Source organism: Cynocephalus volans, chromosome 1 (genome assembly GCF_027409185.1).
Source record: "Cynocephalus volans isolate mCynVol1 chromosome 1, mCynVol1.pri, whole genome shotgun sequence".
NCBI classification, from domain to species: Eukaryota; Metazoa; Chordata; class Mammalia; order Dermoptera; family Cynocephalidae; genus Cynocephalus; species Cynocephalus volans.
The window spans coordinates 2477034-2501662 of NC_084460.1; the positions used below are offsets into that span (position 1 = coordinate 2477034).

At 50.5% G+C, this 24629-nt stretch overlaps 1 protein-coding gene across 1 annotated transcript; it reads right to left on the reverse strand.

The window, feature by feature from the left end:
* Window positions 1–24132, reverse strand: CCND2 (cyclin D2). Its single transcript, XM_063112439.1, has 5 exons — window positions 23696–24132; window positions 21744–21959; window positions 19000–19159; window positions 9641–9789; window positions 1–352 (listed from the first exon to the last, which is right to left on the reverse strand). The coding sequence occupies exons 1-5, from the start codon at window positions 23888–23890 to the stop codon at window positions 200–202; spliced, it is 873 nt and encodes a 290-aa protein (XP_062968509.1). The 5' UTR covers window positions 23891–24132; the 3' UTR covers window positions 1–199.
* Window positions 24133–24629: the final 497 nt, after the last annotated feature.

The window sequence follows — 24629 nt, forward strand, 5'->3', positions numbered from 1 at the left end:
AATGCTTTTAATTATTCCGTTTTTATAGGATCTTTTTCTCTCACTTCTAAAAGATCTTTAAATATGATCTAGGTGGGGGCAGATTTTTTTTTTTTTCTTTTTTAAGCTTCATCCTAAAACACAAAGAACAAAACATAACCAGAGAGAAGGAGAGGACAGATGACAAACGCGCCTCTCTTGCTGGGCCCGACCGGTGTCCTCACAGGTCAATATCCCGCACATCTGTAGGGGTGCTGCTGGCTTGGTCCAGTTCATCCTCCGACTTGGACCCATCACGCTGGTCCTGACGGTACTGTTGCAGACTGTTGAGCAGCAGTGCCTCGATCTGCTCCTGGCAGGCTTTGAGGCAATCCTAGAAGAAGAACAGTCCAGACCAGAGCTGTTAACAAGATAAACAGGGCTCAGAGCATAAAGAAAACATACATGATTCAACTCGTGTAATTCTGTGCTAGTTTTCCAGAGGAAATGCACGTGAAGTGAAGGAGAGATGTTCTTCAAGTGCCATGTGACTTCACTGCTCCAAAGGGCTCCGTAGGGCTCCACGGGCTGGTGCACCTGCATCGCCCGGGGGCTTGTGAGAAATGCAGAAACTCAGTCAACCCCAAACCAACCTAATCAGAACCTGCATTCAGCAGGAGCACAGGTGACTCATATTCTGAGACGCATGGGCCTAGATGATGGTGCACTCACGGATGTGCATTGCCTGGTAATCAAGGGGCCAACTAGATAAATGCTTTCTGCCCGGGGAAGTTGGGAGATGGCAGACACAAAGGCAGATACCAGAATTAGCAAACTTAGCACCCAAGGAATAGATAAGAAGGAAGATGATGGATCTGTACCAACCTTCACATAAACTGTGGAAGTGCTTAAAAACAAACAAAAATCCCTGATTTTTTTTTGTTTACCACTCTTTTAACTCTCATAAAAATACAGTACAGAATGTTTACAAAATTCTGCACATGAGTTGTCTAATTTGGGAATAAGCAAGAATTTGCAGCATAGCTCTGATATTAGTCTATATTTGGTAGTGGAAATTTGGAGTGTTTGCCCCAGGCAGAAGCTTCTATTAGCTGGTGACATTCAGTGTAACAGCAAGCTATGGCCATCACGAGGAGGGACTGTGGGTGTGAGCTGAGAACCTTCTCTTAGCCTCTCTCCTCTGCAAGGCTGCTTTTCTACACTCTCTTAAGCAGCAAATACATATGAAAAATATGTTCAACTGAATCTCCTTGTGTTTGTCAACAGATGAATATATACTTTCCTTCTCTTTGTTTCACTGTGCATTTTTCACTACCTAGAGGTTACAATTTTGCCAAGAACAAATGCATTATTCTTATTTTCCAAAGTTCTAAAGTAAAGTTGGCATTAACTGCTAAGGAACAAAGTTTCCATAACCCAGAATTTTCTTTTCCTATCTCTCATCTATTCCACATTTCAAACTACAGCTTTGGATGAAAATTAAGATTAGGAACAACAGCAGACCTAAGTCTAAGGGCTGAAATGAAGTATCACCCAAAATGCATGAATAATGAAAGAGGAAGGGTGTTATTTGTTGCCCTCCCAGCATACTTGCAGGCAGCAGCTAAGTTATTTAACTTCTCTGATCTCAGTTTCCCCATCTGTAAAATAAGGATAATGAAACGATCAAAGGGTCAAGAGCAACTGAGATAATATGCATGAAGTGCTAGGTGGCAGCTCAATAAATGATAATTATTTATTATGTATAGCAATAAATCAGTCCTGGAATCTGAAAGAATTCTTTGAATGAGGTACAGATTAGCATTTACTCCAGATTGGTGCAGGGTCCACTATGTGTCTGGCAAGGGGGACAGATGTGAGCCAGAAGCAGAGGTGTCCCTGCCACCCTGATCAAAGCTGAGGAGGAGTCAGGCACTGACAACTAGGGACCTCCGATCATCTCTCAAACTTTTCTGTGCCATCTCCCATCTGCTACCCTGTCTGACCCTTTCACTAGTGATTAGAAATCTCAGGGTCTTGCCCACCTCCCTGTTCGGTTCCTTCTCTGTCCCTCCTCCAAGGCCAATTCCGCAGTGCTGTGCTCACAGGTCACTACTTCCTAGGTGGTAAAGGCTGAAAGTACAAAATTTCTACGGACCTGCATTTCAGCAGAAGATATCTGAAAATCTTAAAGCTTTAGAATCTAAACAAATTAATCTTAAATACAGAGTTGAAGCTAATGTGGGGCAGATAATGTATAAGGCAGAAGATGACTACAGTCAAAACCACTGTGGAATGTTCCTTAGGAAGGTCTGACATCAGAGATGGGTGGTGAGTCTCACTGTCAAGAGGTCGCTCTTTCCCCACCTGAGCGCCAGATGAAGGAGCCGGCCTGTTCTCCGGGGCTATGCCGCAGGGGGATGCCTCTCTTCAAATGCTGGAATCATCCTGGGCTGATGAGATGCTCACCCCTCGAGATACCAGCAGGAGCTGAGACCCAGGAACGGCAGCATCACAGACCGCAGCTCAGCCCTGGGCAGACTCAGCGAGTGGAAGTCTGAGCCTTAGAGCTGAAATTATGACTCGTTTCCTCTTTCTCTCTCTCTTTTCTTTTTCCTGGCAGAAGATAATCAGCTGAACGCAGGGAGTTTATGTGCGATGCTCCTCTACAGTAGAGGTACTTTAGGAGCTGCTGAAGGGTATGTTCAAAATTTTTCTTCTGGGAGGCAGGAGGAATGAATCAGAACACCTTCGTACCACGGAGGTTGTAACTATATATACTTACTTTCCACTGTACACTCATCCATGGAAGACAAAGCTTACCCAAAGCAGAAAGCCTGAAAGCTTTTGTTATCTAAATCTTCTTTAGAGATGGCAGGAGTCTCAGCTGATTGAGGGACTGTGTGTGTGCATGTGTTGTATGTGTAGTACGGATAGACAACGGCTCTGAACCACGAAATTGGAAAAGACATGCCCGTGAGGTGTAAGCAATGAGGGAATCTTTAAAGAGGACTGCGCACAGCCCAGCCACGTGGTGACTACCTTCCGATGTGCTCGCTCCCCAATGAGAAACCGAGTGTCCACTGGCCAGTCCGTCTTACTTTCCCTCCTCAGGGGCTCTGTATTGGCTCCATGGTGAGGTAATCCGGGTTAGCGCATAATATGACCAGTTTAGGACTCCACAGCCATCAGTGCATTAACCACACCAGCATCCCTGAGATAGACGGGCTCCAAATGGGGTGCCCAGGCTCCAGAAAGCTAAAGCCCTTGATTTCAGGCAGTGAGGGGACTTCCATTTTGGGTCACCAACGTTCCTACTTATCCTGATATTCAGCCTTCCCTTCCAGTAGCCTGAGACCTTAAAGGAACAGTTCTGAGAAAATCCTACAGGGAGGACTGGGACATTTGGCAGTCCCTTCTACTGGACTTTCAGAGCTGGGGACTCAAGATTACACGTGCTTGAAGAGTCGCATGGACTTAAATTCCTGCCAGAATGTGTGCATGGGCTGTTTTGAACAAAATGGAGGAAGATTTCCTAGATTTCATGCAAAATACCTCTCTCCTTTCTTCAGTCTCATTTAAATTTCAATGCACATCACTACTGACCACGGCCAGCTTTTGATCCCTGACCCTCTTACTTGAGGAGAAAAAGGGCGAATCAAGCAGTTTTTGCAGGAACGCAGGACACAGAATCCTACTCCCTGCTCGCTTCTAGATCCAGATCGGGACACAGCAGGCCACACACCCTCTCTGGGGTCTCTGCCTAACCCTCCTTCAGGTTCCACTTCTCATGACCTGGCAGTCTTCAGCTTGATTGTCAACTGCTGAATCCTTCGTTCTCAGCTCAGCAAGATGAAGCCGGCAAGAGCCTGTCTCGCTTAAACCCTGTCGAACATTCCACTCTCTGATGATGGAGAGAGAGAAATCAGCATCCCCCTCCCTGAGACAGAGCTCACCCCCTGCATATTGATATCCTCATTTAGCATTGCAGGAAACCTCCTTGGACTCCTAAAGGGCATGTGAATTTTCGGTGAGCAGGTGGAAAGTAAAGGAAGAGGAGAATGTGTCCTGGTGCTGTTACGTGCAACCGGACATACCAACCCCACATAGCCCCAATCTTGCCTGAAGCAGGAGGCAGGAGAATGCATGGGATTGGGGTGTGGGAGGCAGTGGACTGGAGGAAGGGCCCTGCCTCAAATCCAGCCAGGCTGCTTGTGCTAGGAGGTCAAGCTGAGAGAAGAGTGGAGTTAAGAGTATTTCCAAAGGGGCAGGACTGTATGGCAACACACATAAATAGTTAGAGAATTGTAGAACTTGAAGGTCTGAAGGGCCTTTGGAGATCAAACAGCCAAATGCCCTCATTTTCCAGCTAGGGCAAGGTGAAGTGACTCGACCCCAGTGACATCTAGTTAAAAGCGGAACCTGGCTTTAAAAAGAGCAAGGCTCCTTTTTAGAACTCTTTTTCCCTACATACCTGTCTTTCCAGGCTCTATGTGAAGACATACAGGCCAGAGAATCTCCAAGAAAGGGAGACAGCCCAAGCAGCCAGAAAAGAAGATGCACCTCCTGCGAAAAGCTGCTACGCGCACATGGGGTGTCGTGGCTCTAGGACCTCAGCTTTCCTGCAGCCTCCAAAAGCACCAGCCTTTTTGCTCAGATGCCTCAAATTAAGCTGATTAAAAGGCGAGCCATAATGCTCGTCTGTCAGCCTGGACAGGTGGCACTCTACAGCATTGGGGGTCGGGCAGTCCTCCAGCTTCTACGATGACAGGCCCCCTCCCTTGGCCTTCCCCCGCCCGCAGGCCTCGGGCCTGACAGCAGCGTTTGTGATCTCCAGCTCCTTACAAGGGCTGCTGACTTCCTCCGCTTGCTGGCTCGAGCTCCCAGCCCTGCACCCTCCTCTGCCTCCATGAATGAGCTGACGGAACTCCTACCACTAGCCCCAGTGTAACTGCATCACTCCATTGTCACCACACACGCACTGCACTCAACAGGGGGACAAAGGGCTGAATGAGCCCCAGACCCGCGGCCAACTCAGGCAGAGACAACTTAGGAAACTATCTCATTCTTCCTTTCTTCACAGGCTGTTTGGCTTATTTCCTTGCATACCAAATGAGGCGCACAGAAAAAATGAGGCAGGAGAAGGAGGCATCGCCCCCACTGCCACCCTTTCCTTCCAGCAACTCTTCACAGGGTTCCTGACCGCAGGCCCTGCAAAGTCCACAAAAGACAGACTCAGTAAGAGCTGCCTTTAGGAGAAGGTGTGCTGGGGGTTTACTGGTGCTCCCAGCCAAGCAGGAGAAAGACACAATGCTGGGGGCCCCTGAAGAACACGCAGGCAGGGTTGAGACCGCCTCTGCTGCACGGCTGATGGTTTTTTACAGCTCAGCAACAATCAGGATCATAAAATGCCAGGATGACACTAAAGAAGGGATATCCTGGAATCTTCTGTGGATAGTAATTAAGAATGTGACAAAGAGTTCTGATGACATTCTTTGACCTGATGGGAAGAGTCTCTATCTGTTCTGTTAAATATCTTCTAATAACTTCACAATACCTTCAGGGCCAGGGAACCTCAATTTCACTTTTTAGTTAGTGAATTAGTGAAACTGTGTCATGTGAAAACTGAGACAAAGTCAGGTAAAACTCAGGGACCCTAACATATAATTAATGTTAAAATATTTTTTTCCAGCTTTCTGAGAGCTTTCTGAGTCCCCAACGAAGTGGAAACACAGTTGGAAACCATCTGCCCCCCCCCCGTCCTTCCTTCCTTCCTTCCTCCTTCCCACCCTCTCCTGAGCACTGCTCCCCAGTGACTCCGCCAGGGCCTCTGGATAAAGAACTGAGGAAAAGTTGGGTCTTATTCAAGAGGTTCTATAGACAAGTAAACAGTGACATAAACGCTGGCATGAACATGAGCAGAGTGCCGAGGGGACAGAAGAGGGACCTCGATTCTGCCTGAGGAAACAGGGCAAGTTTAGCAGCGGACCCAGGACAGTCCCTCCCTCCTCTCACACTTACCCGTGGCAACAGAAGCCCTGGTTTAAGTTCCCCCGAAAGCCAGAACTGCCTCTCTGGCTGGTGTCTGTTTTTAGCAACTCTTACGATTGGAAGGAAAAAGTCCTTAAAATACACCACCCTCTGAGACTTTTATTCCCTGTAAAACTGTCAGGCTTCTCACTCAGCGTTCTCTTTGGAATGAAGCGTTCCGGTTTATTTTGGCAACCAGATGAAGCAACAAAGACCAACTTTCTCAGAGCCGCATGGGTCCCTCCTATCAAGGCTATCTGCTGCTGGCCACTGAGCCAGAGACACTTGTCTGGCTGTCTCAAAGGAATCAAGGGGACCCTCTTCCAACAGTCTGATCACTGACAGTCCGTGACCTATCACTCAAAGCGATGGAGAGCGCTGCATCGTACGTAACAGGGTGCACAGGGGCTAGTGTAGAACTTCAGGCATTCTAGAGTGAACCACAGTTCTTGATTCCTCTTGGTCAGTGCACTAGGCCAGGGGCAAAATGTGTCCTGTGTGTGTGCACGACTTCTCCAAGGGACAGCACAGCACAAACCTACAGGCATTTCATAGTGAGGCCCAAGGCTGTTTTACATATACACACATACATACATGTATATGTGTGTGTGTGTGTATCGGCATTATGTGTGTGTGTGTGTGTGTGTGTGTGTATGTGTACTTTATTGTGGTAAAATAACGTAAAATTTTAACCATTTTCAAATGTACAGTGGCATTAAGTACATTCTCTTTGTTGTGTAGCCACAAGAACTCTCCATCTCCAGAACTTTTTCATCATCCCAAACTGCAACTCCATACCCACTCAACACTACCTTCCCACTCTCCCACCCCCCTGGCCCTGGTAATCTCTGTTTTATCTATGAATTTGACTACTCTAGGTACCTCATAAGGGAATCAGACAGTATTCGTCTTTCTGTGTCTGGCTTATTTCACTCAGCATGTTTTCAAGGTTCACCCACGTCATAGCATGTATCAGAACCTCATTCCTTTTTAAGGTTGCGTTCAATATTCCATTGCACACACATGCCACATTTTGTTTCTCCACTCCAAGGACATTTTCAATCACCAAGTTTACTCTACTGGGCAGCCTGCATTTTACATTAGACCTCACGAGCTTCTTCCTTTGAAATGATTTCTTACTGCATTTATACTTTATAACTATGATCTTAACTTGCTAGAGTTTCACATGCTTTACTCTTGATTCTCTGGACAATCACTAAGGTCCTTGATGGCATGAACCTCATCTTGTGTCTTCCATGCACCACCCACCCCAACTCCTAGCATGGTGCCTGGGGACATGCCTTGCTCACCTCTGTCCATCGTAACACAGCAGTCTGCAGCCGCCAGGCCTTCAGGAAACATTTCCATCAACAACTGGAGAGAGTGCCTGAAATACTACTTCTTGACTCATGAAATGGTAAACAGAGCTCAGGAAGCAAAACTCCCCTCCCTCCAAATGCTAATGTGTTATAAATTCTAGTCCTTTCGTTCTCCTCCACTCTGAGCTTCAGCTCTTCAGAGAACACAAGCTGAGGGTGGGAGGAGGTTAAGCACTTGGGAAGATGCACACACCCGAACAGCTCAGCCCCTAGCCCCTCGAACCTTCCACAAAAAGCACTCCTCGGGAGACAGCTAACAAGCCTCTGGGGTACCAGAGATGATATGCCTGGAGCTTACTGAGGTCTCAAATTTTTATGTGAAAAAGTGGTTTAAGTTTTACTAAATTCATGTTTGGTTTTTAATATTAAAATGTTTGACCGAGGATGCACTCGTGAGAATGAGGCATGGACGTGCCTCCCCAGTTAAGAGACAGAGTGCAGACCCGCCACAGAAGTGCGGTGCCAACCGAGTAGCTGGGATTGCTGACCCTAAGCCAGTTTTGCATCCGCTTAACCCAGTCCGACAGCCCACTTGAATGGACTGGCTACGTAGTGTCTGAAAGGGCAGATGGTTTCTCTAGTGTGGGATGACAGACTGGTTCAGTCGTGAAAAGAAAGGCACAGTCCAAGAGCCTCAGTGGCAACCAGGAGTGACTTTTGTCCACTTGAAACCACGAAGGGGGGACAAAGAGATGTGGGAAAAGGCTGGAGACTAGTGGGTGGTCGGCCAATCAGAGCAGGTCTATAAATATCTGGAAGAGGTTACAACGCCCAGGGTCAAACTCCTGTCACTGACATTTTTGTCTCTAGGGGTCAAGGAAGGGCTTGGTTTAAACTGGTCGGGAATCCTATTTGTAAGGCAGCCTTAACAGAAGACGTTCAGAAAAGGAAGCGAACCATTTCTATAAATGTTAAGTTCTGTCAGTGATTTTTCTCTGGAGAATTAGAAAAGCATGCTGCACTACAGGGGTCTTTTCGATGTGTATTTTGGAGCCCTTGTTTTAAAAGCGTATGTTTTGGAGCCAGCATCTTAAAAGCATATCTAAGAACTGTTTCAGATGAGGACTCTGGGGCTGTCCTGTCAGGCCCTTCACCATCTCCTGGTGCCCTTTCTTTGAGCACGTAACATATGCAAAGGGGAGATGCAGAGGGTGGCTGAGAAGGTGGGCACGCTGCAGCCTTCAGCCCACCGAGGCTTAACCTTCTGCCCGGCACCCCTCACGGAGGCATCAGCGACAGGCCTGTAGATCTCATGATCCCTTAACTTGATAAATTCCCCCATACGGCATTCTGAATCCCCAGAACATCCAGAGAATGTCATCATGAAGTCCCCTGCATTCTTGAGCCTCTCCATGGTGATGCTTGAGAGCTAGAGCTAACACCCCTTTCATGAGCTGCCTTTAAACCAAAGGGCTTTTTCAAACAAAAAGGTCCCAGGAGCTGTAGCAAGGGCGTAGTGTAAAGTTTCCAGGCTGCAGTCAGGGCTTGCAGGTTCTAGTCCCAGCTCTGCCACTATTAGCCCTCTGTGCTGCCCATGGAAAATGCTGGAACTGCCTCTCTGACCTCGCAGAACCATCCTGGTTCGGACCTTCCAGGACTGCAATATCCTGCCAGTTGAATTCAGGGCCTCACTTGATCCTGGTCTATCTCAAAACCTTTCTTCTAAGGAGCTTCAAGTCCTGGCAACCAGAAGTAACAGCCTCTCCACGGGGACCACAGAAAGGAAAAACCTATAGCTGATAATAGTTTCTTGAATTTGTATGGCATTTTATCTTTTAAAAGTGCTTTTTAATCCACGGCAACATTGAATTTCATTGAACACAAGGGAAGCGTGAGAGATGGGAGGGGCTGAGAGGTCCACTGGGGCTGGAGGCTCTAGCTGTCGCTTCCCTTCTCTCTGTGCCTCACAGGCGAGTGTGTGACAGACACCGATGCACCACGCTGCAAAGCGGAGGCAGCTTCACACTGTGTACGTAAATGGAAATGAAGCAACAGTGCAGACCCCTTGGGAGGCCCACGCCACAGGGGAAAGTCAGTTAGCAGCCCTCGCCGCTCCTCGTGTCTGCTCGCTGAGTTCTTCTCTGTGTTTTATGGCACACAGGCTTTCAAAGCCTTAAGTGGAGACTTCACCTGCTGAATTTCATACTACCTTGTATGTTGAACTTAGACAACAGAAACCAAGATAATACCTGACACATCATAATGAGACCCATTTTCTCTCCCTGAGCTGAGAAGAGACATCTGTCCTAACCAAGAAGGTGGCGGCCACCTACCACATCGGTGTTGGTGATCTTGGCCAGCAGCTCGGTCAGGGCATCGCAGGTGAGCGAGCTCACTTCCTCATCATGCTGGAGCCCGCAGATGGCCGCGCCCACGCTTCCAGTTGCTATCATTGACGGCGGGTACATGGCAAACTTAAAGTCTGCAAAGAACGAGACGCAGAAGGTCAGGGCACAGAAAGAATTTGGATCCCAAGCCGGCAGATGCTCAGCAATAGGATGGCGGCAGGTCAGCTGCACAAGTCACCCCCATTCTACAGTCACGTTCTCTCTTGAGTTACTCCTTCACAAGAAGCCCATTATTTATTAGCCTTTACTGTGGCTGTTCCAGATTTAAAACAAGAAGACTGAGGCAGGGAAGGAGGAGAATTTTATCTGAGTGCACATAATGAATTCACAGAGGACTCAAGGTCCCCATCCCACTAAGTCACACATCACGTAAGGGGCTAGCATGTGCAAGATACTATTCTTGGCTCTGCTGGGGGTGGTGGCAAGGTAAGTGAGACAGCGTCTCCTCTCGAATGACGGTGGGAACAGAGCAGAGGAGGCCTGAGACCTGTGCAGACAAGACATTCGTGTGCCATCCAGCTGGGATAAACCATGGGCGCGAGAGCAGGTGGGGCAATCAGGCACAATCTCAGGCAGAACGATAATCCAGATGTGACCTTGCCATATTCTCTGGACAGTCATTGAAAACTAACATGGCCCAAAACAAAACAAGATTTTGTAAAAAAAGAAATGAAGTGAGAGTAGCAACAACGCAGGAGATGGGGGAGTGGGGGTGAGTTTCACAGAAGTCCCAGCTTCCAGCCCAATATCAGGGATCCACAGAAGAGCAGGACAAAGGACAGGACTTTAATCAAGCACCAGACATTAATCATTGCATCCTAATTGCATGGATCACTTGGTTTAGATTTTATGGCTCTTGAGCCTGGAGTCCCCACTTTCTTGCTAGAAAAAAAGAGGACTTTACTACACAGAAAGGCAAAATGAGGTAAATTTGAGGGGCTCAAAACATCACCACTTCTATTTCTCCAAGAGCAAAGGCAGATGATGTTCTTACGCACTAGGGGGCTCAACCTAGGAGACCAAACCCCTCATCTTCCTGTGAGCTCTCCCCTAAAGGGGTTGGGTGTCCACGATCCAGTGACTGCTCGGTCCATCCACACCATCCTCCTGTTACTGCTGCTCACAACCGTCTACCAACACAGGCACTACCCTACCCGATGCGTCACTGAACGCACACATCAGGCACAGAAGTTGCACACGGCACTCCCTGGTGAGGGGGAGCAACGTGCAACCACTGAAAGCATAAGCCGCCCTTCCGCTGCTTTGTGTTGATAGGCTAAAGAGGTCCCATCTCATCACTCGCCCTTGTGACAGTCCTGGAGCACGGCAAATCCTCCACACTATACCATCTCTAGCTTTAGCATTCCTCCAGGGAGCTGACTGCACATAGAAATGGAAGGCGCACGTGGGGGGCAGGAGGCAGAGCGCACAGGGAAACATGAGCCATACTTTAAATTATAGCAAAAATAGGAGGTTGAACCTACAAAGCACCAGTTCACCCTAGTATATCACCTTCTTCCTATCCAATGCTCTATTACAAAATCATTTCCTAAGGAAGCACATTTTGGTAGCATCTTAGAAACACCGTGGATCACTGAGCCATGCACGACCCTTCCCTCCCATCTCGGCTGAATCCCATGAACACAGGGGGCCTGGCTGGCTGGCTGTCTCCTTGGCTCTCTCCCCATCGCGCATTCCCCATTTCCACCTCTTGAGCGTGTTGCACCCGAAACCTGCTGTCCTCTGCCTTCTCTATCCCCACGGAGGGTGTGGCAAAGCCAGCCTCCCCCTCTGCTGTAGGTCTCTTCCACGAGGGTCACAGGAGAGTGCTTCTCTGCCCAATAACCTCGTTAGCTCCCCCCTGTGACATTCATAACACAAATGAGGCAGCCAGCTCATGGCCCTGGGCCCAGAAAGGCCCTGGGTGGGAGCATCTGGCAAGAAAGGGGCAGGACAGCATCCCTGGCCCTCTCTTCCCTCTGCCACAGGCCTCAGACCAGGGCCACACCTCACAGAGGCCTCTCGCAGCCATCCCACTGCTCGCACAAGCAACTCTGACTTGTAGCATCTGAATTCACTCCTGGAAGCCAGCGGGTGGGCTGTCCTGGGGTGGAACAGGTGCGAGAATTGCACACGGGGCTCCACCTCCCTTCTTGTTTGACTAATGCTGAGGGGAGTCCACTTGGGGACTCTGTCCCCTGTCCCACAGAACTGGAGCACACTGTGTGCAGGGATGGCTGCCTCTCAGCAGCTCCATGTGGCGCTGGCGGGGCAGAGTCCTCCCACAGCATGACGAGATGATCGGCTGGAGGCCAAGCCGGTGCACCACTCCTCTGCTGCCACCACCATGGAACACTGGCATCTTCCTCTAGAGCCCCCAGCACATCCCGCTGTCCTGTTAGTCAAACACTGAGCAGCACCAGCACTCAAGCTAGCGCAGACTGTGTGACCCTGGGCAAGTCACTCTGTCCTCTAAGCCCCTGCGTGCCCGTTTGCCTGCTAAGGGATTGGTTTAGGTCAGGGTTTTTCAAACCTCCAGCTGCAACTCGCCAATGGGTCATGAACTTCACTGTGGGTGACCAGCACTTTTCGTTACTGTTTAACTGAATAGATTGGGATACAAAGTATCGGGAAGTACTTGCATGCAGTGAAGAGTAATTATTATTGGGGGAGATTTTTGTATTGGTTTGGTGTATGAGTTGTATTATAAAATGTATTTCTTCCTTCCTGGTTTAGGTTAATGGGTTTAAAGATAGTAGGCAGGATGGTCTCTCAGCAGCCTTCCAGCTCTAATGTGCTCTTACAGGAGAATCTGGAACGGGAACGAATCCCAAGGCAAAGAACCAGAGAGACCATGGAATGCAGCATGGCTCCTCCAGCCAGCAGTCACAAGGCATCCCCTGCACCGAGCAGCCCCAGGTGCCCTCCAAACAGAGCAGAGACACAAACACAAAAACGAAACATCACTTCATTTCCCCACTAGCCTCACCCACTGAGCTAGCTCTGGTTAGCCAACCCCACGCTCACCCACGGAAAACTCTACCCCACCTATTCAGCCATTCCTGGAAGCCCTAAACTTTGGCCATACACCAGGAGGGAGAAACGTTCAGGATATCCACTCGGGAGAAGGGGCGGAAAAACAAACTGCATGCACACGCTATAATGAAGATAACGACCTTCCGTAAACATATAAATATAAATACATACACGCATGCATGTGGATGAACGAGAGGAAACACAGAAAAGTGAAAACTGTCCATTAGGTGGGGGAAACAGAAATACGCTTGTAAAATTTTCTTTTAATATTATCTTAACAAATAAAAACCAGGAAACGTCTCTCAGAAATTTCTTAAATCTCTTAGTCAAAACTTCCAACAAGCTGTATTTTGGTGTGGGAGGCGCACTCAGGGGCGAGGGTCGACCCTCTTCCCTCTGCTGCTACCAGGAAAGGTGTGATGTTTATGACTTCCTGAGACCCCTCCTTTACCTACAGCAGAGTGAGAGGCAGTTAACTGATCACTGACCCATTCTAACAGGTCATTATAACATGCTCCTCCCTGTGCCAGGCAGCATGAATCCCCCCGAAAATGTAAAATATTGTTCATGCTCCAGACACCAGTCTTCTTAAGGCTGGGGACTGATTCATTAGGCAGTAACACAACACAACATGGTGTATAGTACATGGGCAACTTCTCAAGAAACTTCTCAAAGAAGGGAGACACTCAAGTGGAGAGGAGCACTGGAGATACTTCCTAGGAGGACTACGAGGAGATGGGACGATTTGGACAGTAGAGCCAAACAGTTTCAAGAGGTTTAAGGTGGAGTACATTGTGGTTGGGTGGCCTCCACTCCTGCCCACAACCCCAGCAGAGACAGGAGGGTCTTCCTCCAGCCCGTTGCATCTGGGTATCTGAACAGAGCAGAAACAGCCACACACCTTCACAGGGGACAGAGGCTGCACCAGTTCCCAGGGCTCTGGCTCACCTCCAGCCATGGCAGATCTCTAGAGCAATGCAGCTCACTGGTTCAGATTGTCGGTTCTGGAGTCAGACAAATCCCTGCCCCACCACCTACCAGCTGTGTGAAGATGAGTAAGTTACCTGACCTCTATGACCTACAAATAGGGATAACAATTATACCCACCTGATAGTGTCCTGAGGGTTAACTGAAATGACCCATGTGAAAGCACAGTACCTGGTTCATGACAAACAATAAGAGTCAGCCACCGTCATCATTGCGACTATCACCTCCACTGTTCTTACTGCAGGAACTTCCTGTGGGATTGTGATGGGCAGTCTGACTGCTGCAGATTCTACCCAACATCTGGACGGTGAGGAGAACGCAGCCCAGCGTACCTGGAGTGCAGGCAGGTGCAGAGCCTGGAAGCATGCTGGGGCCAGGAAGAATGAGGGTTCTGTGCTGCCTGGAGAATCCTTCACTATCCAGCTGTGTGTGTGTGTGTCACAGAAATGACCTCATCGAGTCCCCAAAGCCTCCTGCTGCTTTGTCAGAGTGGGAGAAACTGAGACCCCACGGGAGAATGGGAAGAGCCCTATGAGTACTCGATGAATGAAAGAAGTTGGCAACTATATCCCAGCACACCCCACATTCATTCAGATGTGGCTCACAGCCAAGGAATGATGCCCACATACTAGGAGCATGTGACATTACCTCCTGCCTCCTGGTGGGTGGAGGAGGCAAGGGACACACCTTAGGGGAGTCCCAGGTCTGCAGACAAGCACAAGGCGGCTCTGGTGTCATCTGCACACTTATGCTGGTGGTAACAGCAGTAAGGTATGAATAAAAAGGAACATAAAGTTTATGTTTCAGACATCTCCTTCAAGTGAATCAATAAAATCTTGAGCAGTTAACTGATTTGTCTAAAGTCACTCACTTACTTGAGCATTGGGCTTGGGGTGAAGATGGAGACTTCTGCACTCCAGCTCCAGAGCTCTTTATAACTTACCAGAAGCTGAACAGCTCCTCAAGGTCACCTCCCACATACCACTAAGGAATATAGGATAGTTTTTCATAACAGAAATGGAAAAAAAGTCCCCTAAAAAGTCCCTAGCTCAGGAGTCAAAAGATAATGGGTCCTAGTCCCAAACAAGGCACCAGCACCCTGGCCTTGCATGAATCACTTAACCTCCCAAGGCTGCCTGGGGCCCCTGGAGGTCCTGCTGAGCTCCCTAACCTGGGTGACAGCCCTGAGAAGTGCTCCAGAGTCATCAACTCGGTATCTGCACTTCTTGGTAAGATTTCACCGAAGACAGAGTTCTGAGCTAAATAGATTTAAAGCAACAGATTATATGGCCCTGCCCAGTAAGTGTAGTGCTGATTATTTTGCCCATAGAGGCCAAAGCCTTGAAGTCCAAGTGTGACTGTGTGGCTTCTGTTCACCACTAGGGGGAGAGAGATACTTGCTCTGAGACAGCAGGACAAAGCTTCCCCCACCACTGGACCTCCCAACCTGCGGTCAGGTGCAAGTTTAAAGGGCCAGAGCCCGCGGAGCTCATTGGCCAGTGATGTCATTCAGCACATGCCTCACCTACCACCCCCAGAATAAGTTTGGCACACCCTGTCCTTGTGGGGCAGGATGGCCATGACAAGCCCATGCCAACCTAACTCCAAAGGCCTGGAGAGGGGGGCATGGAGAATGGCAAGCAGCCTGCTTCTCATTCATCTCGGCCAGATGGGAAGTGAGACAGCCAGTCACGCTGCTGTCCCCACAGGGCACACTTGCAGAGGAACCAACATTCCACTTCCCCTCAGCCCCGTGACCTCTCGGCTGCGGAGGCAGCTCAGAGGCTCACAGACGGAGAGGTGGGTTTCGATTCTTCCTTGCTGGCCACCACCAAGGCAAATCTGCCATTCTGGAGCAAAGGCCAAGTCATCTAACTTCTCTGGGCCACCACCACCTGACTGTAAGCCAGGGATGGAAGCTAAGGAGACACCTGCAGGTAAGCAGGATGACTGGGAAAGCGCAATGGGTCACTGTCACCAAGGAGGCTCAGGCCTTGGGTGGGGAGGCCAGAGAGAGGGACAGTCATGTGAGCACAAATATCTAGATGCAGCACCTGAAGGTGGGCTCCTAATGCAAAAAGAGGGGTGTGGGGTGCCAGGGGAGGGAGGGGGAACACCTCGTCCCTGCTCCTTGCTGGGCTCGAACTCAATGCCAGTGGCTCTTCTGGACTCACTGGAATCATCTGTTGAACAGGATATCACATCTCAAGAATCTCCCAATGCTGGAGTGCGATCCTGAGACATCTTAAATGGTCTTCTTTCCTGGTTTGTGGACCTGGGGCCTCAGTTCTGCCTCCCCAGTATCCAAAGCTCTAGGACAGGGAGGGCCAGGAGCTGCAGTCATGAAGAGCCGCGCCCCCACCCCAATGCCTCCACTGACCGGGACTGGCCAGAGAGAGCCACCAGGCAGCGCGAGGCACTCTCTCCCCCAGAAGCCATTTCAGGCTGCGTGGGGATAGGAAGGAGGCACCTCTGTGCCACCATCTTACCCCAGAGCCCGGTGAAGGAAGACCGCCGCTCGGCCACCCTCCCGCGGCCCCTCCATGCTCTCGGCTCTCTCTCTTCCCCTTTCACACACACATACGCTCCCCACATACTCTGCAGAATGACTGCCAGCTCTTTCACAACTAGCTCTTCCCATAAACTAGCCACACAGCCCAGGGTTAGCTGCCATCTCCTGCCCCCACCCCACCCCCACGGGCCTCAGAGACCCCGGTGCGGGTGCTTCATCAGCCCCAGGGCAGAACACCCAGGACTGGGGGGAAAGGGCCACTTGCCAGACACAGCCATAGCCATGGGTACGTGCCCATGCATGCTCTGGCCCTCAAATGCGGAACCTCATCTCCCTGGAAGGTGCTTCCTACAAGAAAAGCAGCCCTTGGTGTTTCTGCTGTCCAGCTGCGTACCAGAAACCTCCACGCAGCAGGGATTCTGTGACTCAGTCACTTGCCCCAACCCAAGTGCAGATCAGGGAAAGAAAGGCCATGTGAGAGAGGCTCACCCTTTCTAGACCCAGGAAACTTCTGAGATTCTCCCTCTGCTCTGACCAGTCCACGCCTGAGGCTTAGTACTTGGCACGCAGTTTTCATTTGGTTGGAGGTGTTCTTTCTCCTATCTGTCCGCACCCCCCGACCAAAGCCAGCTCAAGGCCCCCAAAAGGCAGTCTTCACGAGGGCCTCAGCCTTCCTTCGGACCTCTGTCCTCAGTCCCTCGATCCCAGGCTCCCTAGTCTTGGCCCCAGAGTTGGCAGCCACCCCAAGGATCTGGGCAAGAAGGCTTCAGGTGGGGGATGGGATCCCCAGTTTTAGAGAATGGGCCTATATAGAATCCGGGGATCTACCCGTGCCTGGCTAATCCTACCCAGCACCCCTTCCCCAATCAGAGATCAGACAGGAGGAAGGGGCGGACAGACCCCAAAGATCTGTCAGTCAAGAAACAGGTCGACGCAGAACTCTGGCGATCAACAGCTGGGCAATGGGAGGGTTTAGGGTTGGGGGGTCGGCTGTCCTAGGGCCAGAGAAAAAGGACTGGATGACCCCTCCCCACAGTGAATCATGACAAGAGAGGAAAGGGACAGCCCAGCCTGGGAGACAAAATGAGACAGGTCAATGTGGAACTGATCTCTAGGTCCCAGGCCAGACAGCAGGAGAAGGGAAGGAAGCAGAATGACTGTCTAAAAGGCAGCAGGGTCCCCAGGGCCACAGCCAGGGCATCTAACTCCCCCAAAAGATGCACAGGGCACATGTACGCTCCCGGAAGTGTGATCGGGGTCCACAGGGCAGGACTAAAGACACCCAGCAAGGGGAAGCCTGTCCCCTGGACCCAAAATGGGGAGGTGCAGAATCCTACACTGAAGACAGCACACGCAGAGAACACAGACCCGGCTAGAAGCAGATGAGGGCAGCCGGAAAAGTCCCCGTATCCATCTCGGTTGGAACAGTTAAAATCAAAATCAGAGTTAAAATTGGAGATGGTGGCATTTTCCCAATCAGCATCATGGCACATCCGTCCTACTCGGCTCCTGGTTTACAAGGTGCATCACCTCCTTTTGACTTTAATTTTCCTAACCACTCTGAAAAGGCTGCAGGATGATGATGTATCGACAGGCCTGTTTTGCAGATGGAGAAGCTGGACTTCAGAGGGGTTAAGCAGCCTGTACAAGTTCACCCAGTGATAAGGAGCAAAAAGCCCGACCTTCTGACTGTGAACACAGAACATATACACGATTGCACATTACATGATCTTCTGTACAAACTCATGAGTTGCATGTAACGAGGTTCTGAAAAAAGTTAACTCCCAAGTCTCACCTATATAATTCAACTACTCTTGGCAAATTTGAGTTGAACCATCCCAAAAGGTCTGCCAGAGGGGTCGGTTCTCACATTTCTGACTGTGAGAATATGAACTCCTGACACCTCTTTCCTGGCTGATCAAGGTTCCAGGGTCTCTACCATGGCCACTACCAAGAAAAAAACAGTATAAACTGGCCAAGGTTCAGTTTAGTAGGATAAAGTGAAACCACTGCCTTTGCTCTATTAGGACATGCAAGCAAATAAGAACTATGTATCGACTGTGGGCATGGGGGGCAGAAAGCTTTTAACAAGAAAAAGCCGGTTACTTTCTCTACTAATTGCTATGTTAAAGGCTGGAGCCAAAATGGAAACACGCCACTTGAAGGGAGGGCTTCAGAACCTCGGGCTCCACAGTGGCTCCTTGCTGAAAGCCGACCAGGCTCACCCCCCATCCAGCAGAGGGAACAACTAGGAGGCAATAAACGCCCTACAGTAAAAAGAATTCCTTTGGTCTCCCTTGCCACTTATCAGGGCAGGCAGCATATTTATCTGGACATTGTTCCTTTAACCTATATTTGCCCCCACCCCCTAAATTTCCTCTTGGGCTTATCTCCAAGCCATCCTTTTCCTCAAAAGATTAAAGATTTAAACACAACCAGTGAGCAGTATATGTAATCTTCAAAGAGCACTTTAGACATCATAAAGCATATTTTAACAGGCACTAATTTTTTTCCCTTACCACACCTGTCCTCATAAACCATTTATGAGTTTAGCAGAGAAAGAGAATATACCAGCTCAGATAAAGTTAAAGAAAAAACCACCCAGGAATGAAATCTCCGACTCTACACTGCTCAAGACCACCCCTCCCCTAAACGACCAAACATGAGAGTTCCCACAACCTTTGGTCTCCCCCTAGACGTCCCCCAAAGAGCTCCCCAGCCTCCCTCCTGGGCTCAAACCTGTCCTTACCGGTGGCACACAGAGCAATGAAGGTCTGCGCATGTTTGCGGATCAAAGACAACTTCTCCCTCTGCGGGGGCAGCTTGCGAAGGATGTGCTCGATGAAGTCATGAGGAGTGACAGCTGCCAGGTTCCACTTCAACTTTCCCAAGACCACCAGTTCCCACTCCTGGGGAGGAAGGTAGGGAACGGAAGAGAAGAGAATAAAAGCCACAGGCTGACCCGGTGTCAGGGCTGGGGGTTGGGATCCAGACCAGTTTTAATGAGGCTCATTAGGACGTGGCTGCTGGATTGTAAGGCGGGACCATTTGTCAATGTGCCCCTAAAGCTTTGAAGTCGTTGACGGCTCTTCTCATGCTTCAAATGTCAGGCTCCAGAGAAAATAATGAGAGCCCAGGTAGCTGTTGCCAAGATTCTACTTTCTTCTATTTCTTTTTCTCTCCAGCTCCCCACTCCTCCACCTAACCCTGACTTCCAGCAATGCTGCTGCCGCCCACCCAGAAAGCTGAACCTACAGTAAGATATGGCCAAGGTCATTGTGGCCCTTTGGTAGTAATTTATTGTATATGTCTCTATCACTGGATTAATAGTCTTTTTAATCCTCATGGAAAAATGATGCACACAGATGAAGCTCAAAATAAGGTTCCTTGGCCCAACTCCTTGGCAACCAATTAGCTTGCTTCTACCAGGTGCCAAAAAGTGCCATTTTTCTCTTTGCTATTAAAACTTTCCCCTTTGACACATCATGCAGAAATCTTGGGGATGTGATACAGCCCTTTCACCTAAATGTTTCACAGGCCTTTGTCATCATGACTAAAGGGTTAGGACGGTCATGAGCTGCCCCATTTGCAGATGGACCTGAGGTGAAGGGGTTTGCTGAGGGTCACAGAACCCCTCAGTCCGAGTGCTGGGACAGCACAACCTGGGCTGTTTGGGCCTCTCACCAAGGAGCCCACCTCATGAAAAACCTTGTTTCTCTCCTTTACTAAGATACTTATGGGAAATTGTGCTCAAAGGGAAATGGGCCAAAAATAAAACCTTAAAAATATGTGCAAATCAGAGGGAAAGTATGACTATCGATCAGTCCTCTTTAGGAGAGTGAGAGGCAGATCCCAGCTTGCCAGTGCAACCAACTTTCCTATTCACCCTAAGAGCCCAGAATCTCTTGGATTTGCTAAGCCCAGGGCCAGATGCTAAGCAGCCGCCAGAGCCCCCACCCTCAAGCTGCAATTCTATTTCCCTCCCCGGCCTCCGATCTCTTATTTGTAAAACAGGAAGAGTCTTCCAGATCCCAACTTCTGGGATAAAGACACAGGGAATGGAGAAAAGGCAAGTTTTTTTTTTTTTTAAAGCTATAAATTAGCCTGAGTAGTCCTGGAAAAACTGGGGTGTTCTGAAGAACACCTCAACCCACCATCAAATCGAAACAAATGAACCAAAGATTATTTTTTCTGCTTTCCCATGAGAAAAACAAACTGGTCCCCAATTCTAACAATTTTTTTCTTTCCAAGCTTTAAAATTTGCCTTGGCTTTTTACCGAGCATTGGAGTAAAACAACCAGCGACCTCAAAGATGGATTGAAATCTCAGCCCTTCCTTCTCACAGGAGAATGTGAGAACAAACCACTCGCCTTGCACTATTATTAAAGGAAGCAGATCTCCTAGAAGAAAGCACCTTTCTGGGCCTCTCGGACCAAACCAGAAGCAGCTGAAATCTGGCAGCGGTTCAAAGGTGAAGTCATTCATGCCCCTCTACATTCTAGGCAATTCCTCCGCCAGCCTTGCGCATGTCTGCCACTAGATGGCAGCACAGCCCCAGCAAGGAAGGCTCCTCACAAAGGGCTCAGTTCACGAAGGCAGTCTTAGCCCCGTGCACTTTGTGCAGGGCCTGCCAGTAAGGAGGGGGAGGGGGCGAGAAGAGGGGGCCCCTTTTCTAAACAGTGCAGAGAAAGGTGTGCGAACCACTGAACGGTGGGCCTAGGAGCTGCTCTACCATTCCAGTGCTGCTGCAATATGACTGTCTTACGTATAAGGCTGGAGAAAAAAAGAGTTAGATTGGCTGGGGGAAAAAAGAGTTAGATTGGGAGGAAAAAAAGAGTTAGCTTAGGTGGGAAAAAACAGGCAGAAAACCATTGTCAAGACAGGACCCCTGGGGTTGTACAGAGATCACAATCCCACTGGGGCTAGAAACCCAGACCTCAGACTCCTCCAATAAAAGGCCAAATTTTGACTTTGCTCAAAAGTCGGTGCACTGACATTTAGTGAACCGCTACTATGTGTAGGTATCTTGAGACTTTATAGCCACATAAGACATTACCTTTGAACCCACATTCTTGAGACACACCATAACTCATTTCTACCATGTGAATACATTCTTATAATGTAAGTCAGACTGTTTTCTCAGAGCTTAGTGTTTGAAAATTTGTAATTGAAGTATTATCACTGTTAATTAAAACGTTCCATGTTTCCCCTACACACACATACAAACACAATTGCAAATAAATTTCACCAACACAAATCGCCATGAGGATCTTATTCATGGATGTAGCCTTCAGGCTTAGCAGAGTGCCTGGCACACAGTAGGAACACAAAAAATAGACAGTTATCTCCTATTAAAGAGATAAGTGTGAAAATCCGGGTGGTGAGATAAATTTGGATCCTAAGATTTTGTTTTCAATGCTGTGGGTAGGGTGCATATTGTCAGGAGAGAGGGAGGAGGAAAGAGCAGAAAAGGAGCAAGGGGACAGTCCTTACCAGCAGCTCCTGAGGCTTGATGGAGTTGTCGGTGTAAATGCACAACTTCTCAGCGGTCAGCGGGATGGTCTCTTTCAGCTTGGAGGCCAAGAACATGCAGACAGCACCCAGGAGCTGAAGATGGGTCTTGGGAGTTGGGACCCCAGCCAAGAAACGGTCCAGGTAATTCATGGCCAAAGGGAAGACCTCCTCTTCACACTTCTGTTCCTCACAGACCTACAATGGGAGTGGGAAAGAGTTGGGGGGAGAGAAAATAGTATCAGAGAAAGAGAAAAGCAAGGAAAAAGCACAATTTGCAGAAACAAAAAAAAAAAATTAATTTTTTTGTGGGGCGGGGGAAGGGAGTAGAATGTGTTATCGATACGAATAAACGTGAGCTCAGTGGGGCAAATGTAAATAGCCCCTCGGCGCCCGGGTGTTCCCGGGCAGCCTAAAGAGGGGGTGGGCTGCGGAGCGGAGCGGGGAGCCGACCCCGCGCAGCCGCCGCAGCCGCGCCCGCGCGCTCTGGCTGCTCGCTGCTCCGTGCACTCCGACTCACTCGCTCTCTTTTTTGGATTTCGTCATCTTTTCAAAAAATCAATAAAAATATTCTGGAGGCTCCGGGGGTCTACTTCTTGGTCCCATCCGGACCTCCAGACTCTGCTCTATCATTCCCGACAATTGGAAAAAATGTCCGGGGTGGTCCCTGCGGTCCAGGGGCCGCTTTTGGAGGGGTGGGTGGGGAGAGGTGGGGAAGAGGGGGGAGGGTGGACGGGAGGAAGAGCGCCGAGCCTCGGCGTCTGGAGCTGGAGCAGGGGGGGACGGATTCAAAAAATAATTAAAAATCGAGGAAATACCCCAGAAAAGCCCTTTTGGCCTGAAAACCCCAAAGAGGATCCAGGCTTCCCGAAACCGAGGTTTCGGGTGCCAGAAAGGTCTGTATCTAGACCCCTGGGGCTTTGGATCCCCGGGGAAACTTAGAGGGGTGAGAGCCGCGGCGGGAGTGTCCGGCTGCGGCCCACAAGGGCACCAGCCAGGGAACGTGGTGACGAGCTGGGGGAAGACGGGGACAGGGAGCCCTGGAGAGAGGCACGGGGGGCTCTGGCCTCTCATTGAGGGGTGCCCCGGTATCCCCCCCTGCACGCACCTCCTCCCCCCCTTTCTACCCCACCCAAATCTCCGCACCGAGGAAGCTGGAAAGCCAAACCGTGAGTAACCTCCACGAGGTGGGGGTTGGGGGAGAGGGCATGACTAGAAGAGGGGTGGCGGGGTAATGGGGTGCGAGGGGGAGCGGGGACGTTCTCCAGCCTTTCCAACTGGAGTTTGCAAAGCAACATGGCGAAACCACGGCAGGTCCGGAGCTATGCATACGTGGGCACACAGCTCGCTCGGCAAAGATTTGGGGCAAGGGTAAAAAAGTGGTTCTTCTGGGTTCCCCTAAAGCACAAGTTTCTTCGGTGTGACTTCCGGGGCTCCTGAATTCCCCGTTTCTCTCCTCCTCCCTCCTCCCGCGTCCCTCCCCCTCCCCCCTGAAGTGCCAACGCGGAGTCGCGACCACATGCGGGGACCTGAGGCTAGGGCAAATTCGCTCCGGCCTTTTGGGGGGCTGCCTTTTTCCTGAGGACCCCGATTTCACGCTCCTACTCCTTTCTCTGCCGCACCGAAAGCAGCCGCCGCTTCGCAAAGACAGGTCGGGACGAGGGTGGGAAGGAGAGGAAGCCACACGCAGGCACGCGCGCGGGATGCGCCCCCACCCCGCCCCAGCTCAGCCGCGTTTCCCCCAGACTTTCCTTCTTCTCCCCTCCCCCCGTCGATCTGGCAAGGAACGGAGATGGAGCCGCCGTCTCACCCAAGGGCGCGCGGTAACCTCCCGCTCGGGAGCTGGGAGGCCGGCGCGGGGGGTGCCCTGCCCCAGTTTGGGGGTTCCTGCGTAGGGGGCCGAGGCTCCTAGGGGGCGTCGCCTGCAGACCTACCTCCAGCATCCAGGTGGCCACCATCCTGCGCATGTAGGGCTGGATGTCCTTCTGCACGCACTTGAAGTAGGAGCACTGCGGCAGGTAGCGCTCCTCGATGGTGAGCAGGTTCTGCAGGACGCGGTCGTCGTAGAGCAGGTTGCGGTCCCGCACGGCTCTGCGGACCGGGTCCACCTCGCAGCACAGGAGCTCCATGGCCAGCCGGGCCGCCACTCGCCCCCACACTTTCTCCGGACTGGGAAAAGTTTTGGTTTTTTGGAAGGGGAGGGGAGAGGGTTCCCCTTACTTCCTCCCTTTGGCTAAATAGGCGGTTTTCGGGGAAAGGTACGGGCAGAGAGAGAAGCAGGGGGCGAGAGGAAGGGCTGGGCGGTGGGCGAGCGGAGCCTCGCGGGCGCCTGCTTCGCACCGGTCCTCCCCTTCACACTCGTCTCGCTCTCCCCAGCTCGCTCTCTGTGTCTGAGGCAGTGACGCAAGCTGGCTGGGCAGTTACTTCTCCGCGCCCTGACTCGCTCCCCCCTCTGGTTCCTCCTCCCTTCCCTCCCCTCCCGCCCCTGCCCGCCCTCCTTTCCCCGCTTGTTATTAAGGAGAACAGCAGCTGGCCCGACCGAACTTCAAACGCCGTCCCCGCCCCCCCACCCGCTCCCCAGCTCTCCGAGGCCCTCTCCCTCTACCCAGCCCCGCATGCCAGGGGCCCCGGCTGGGGGAGCCCATGAAACACCCCTGATTCCTATTTATTCCCTCTAATTTTGCACATTCTGTGGGTGTAGGATGCCAAAGTACGACCCTCCGACTTTGGCGTCTTATAAAAGTGATCCCAATACTCCTGCCCATGTATTCCAGATCCAGGAAGGGAGGGTCGATTACTTGAAGATGGGCTGAGCTCAGACGATTGGGAAATAGATTCCTTAAGTGACAAGGAAGAGGGGCGATTTTG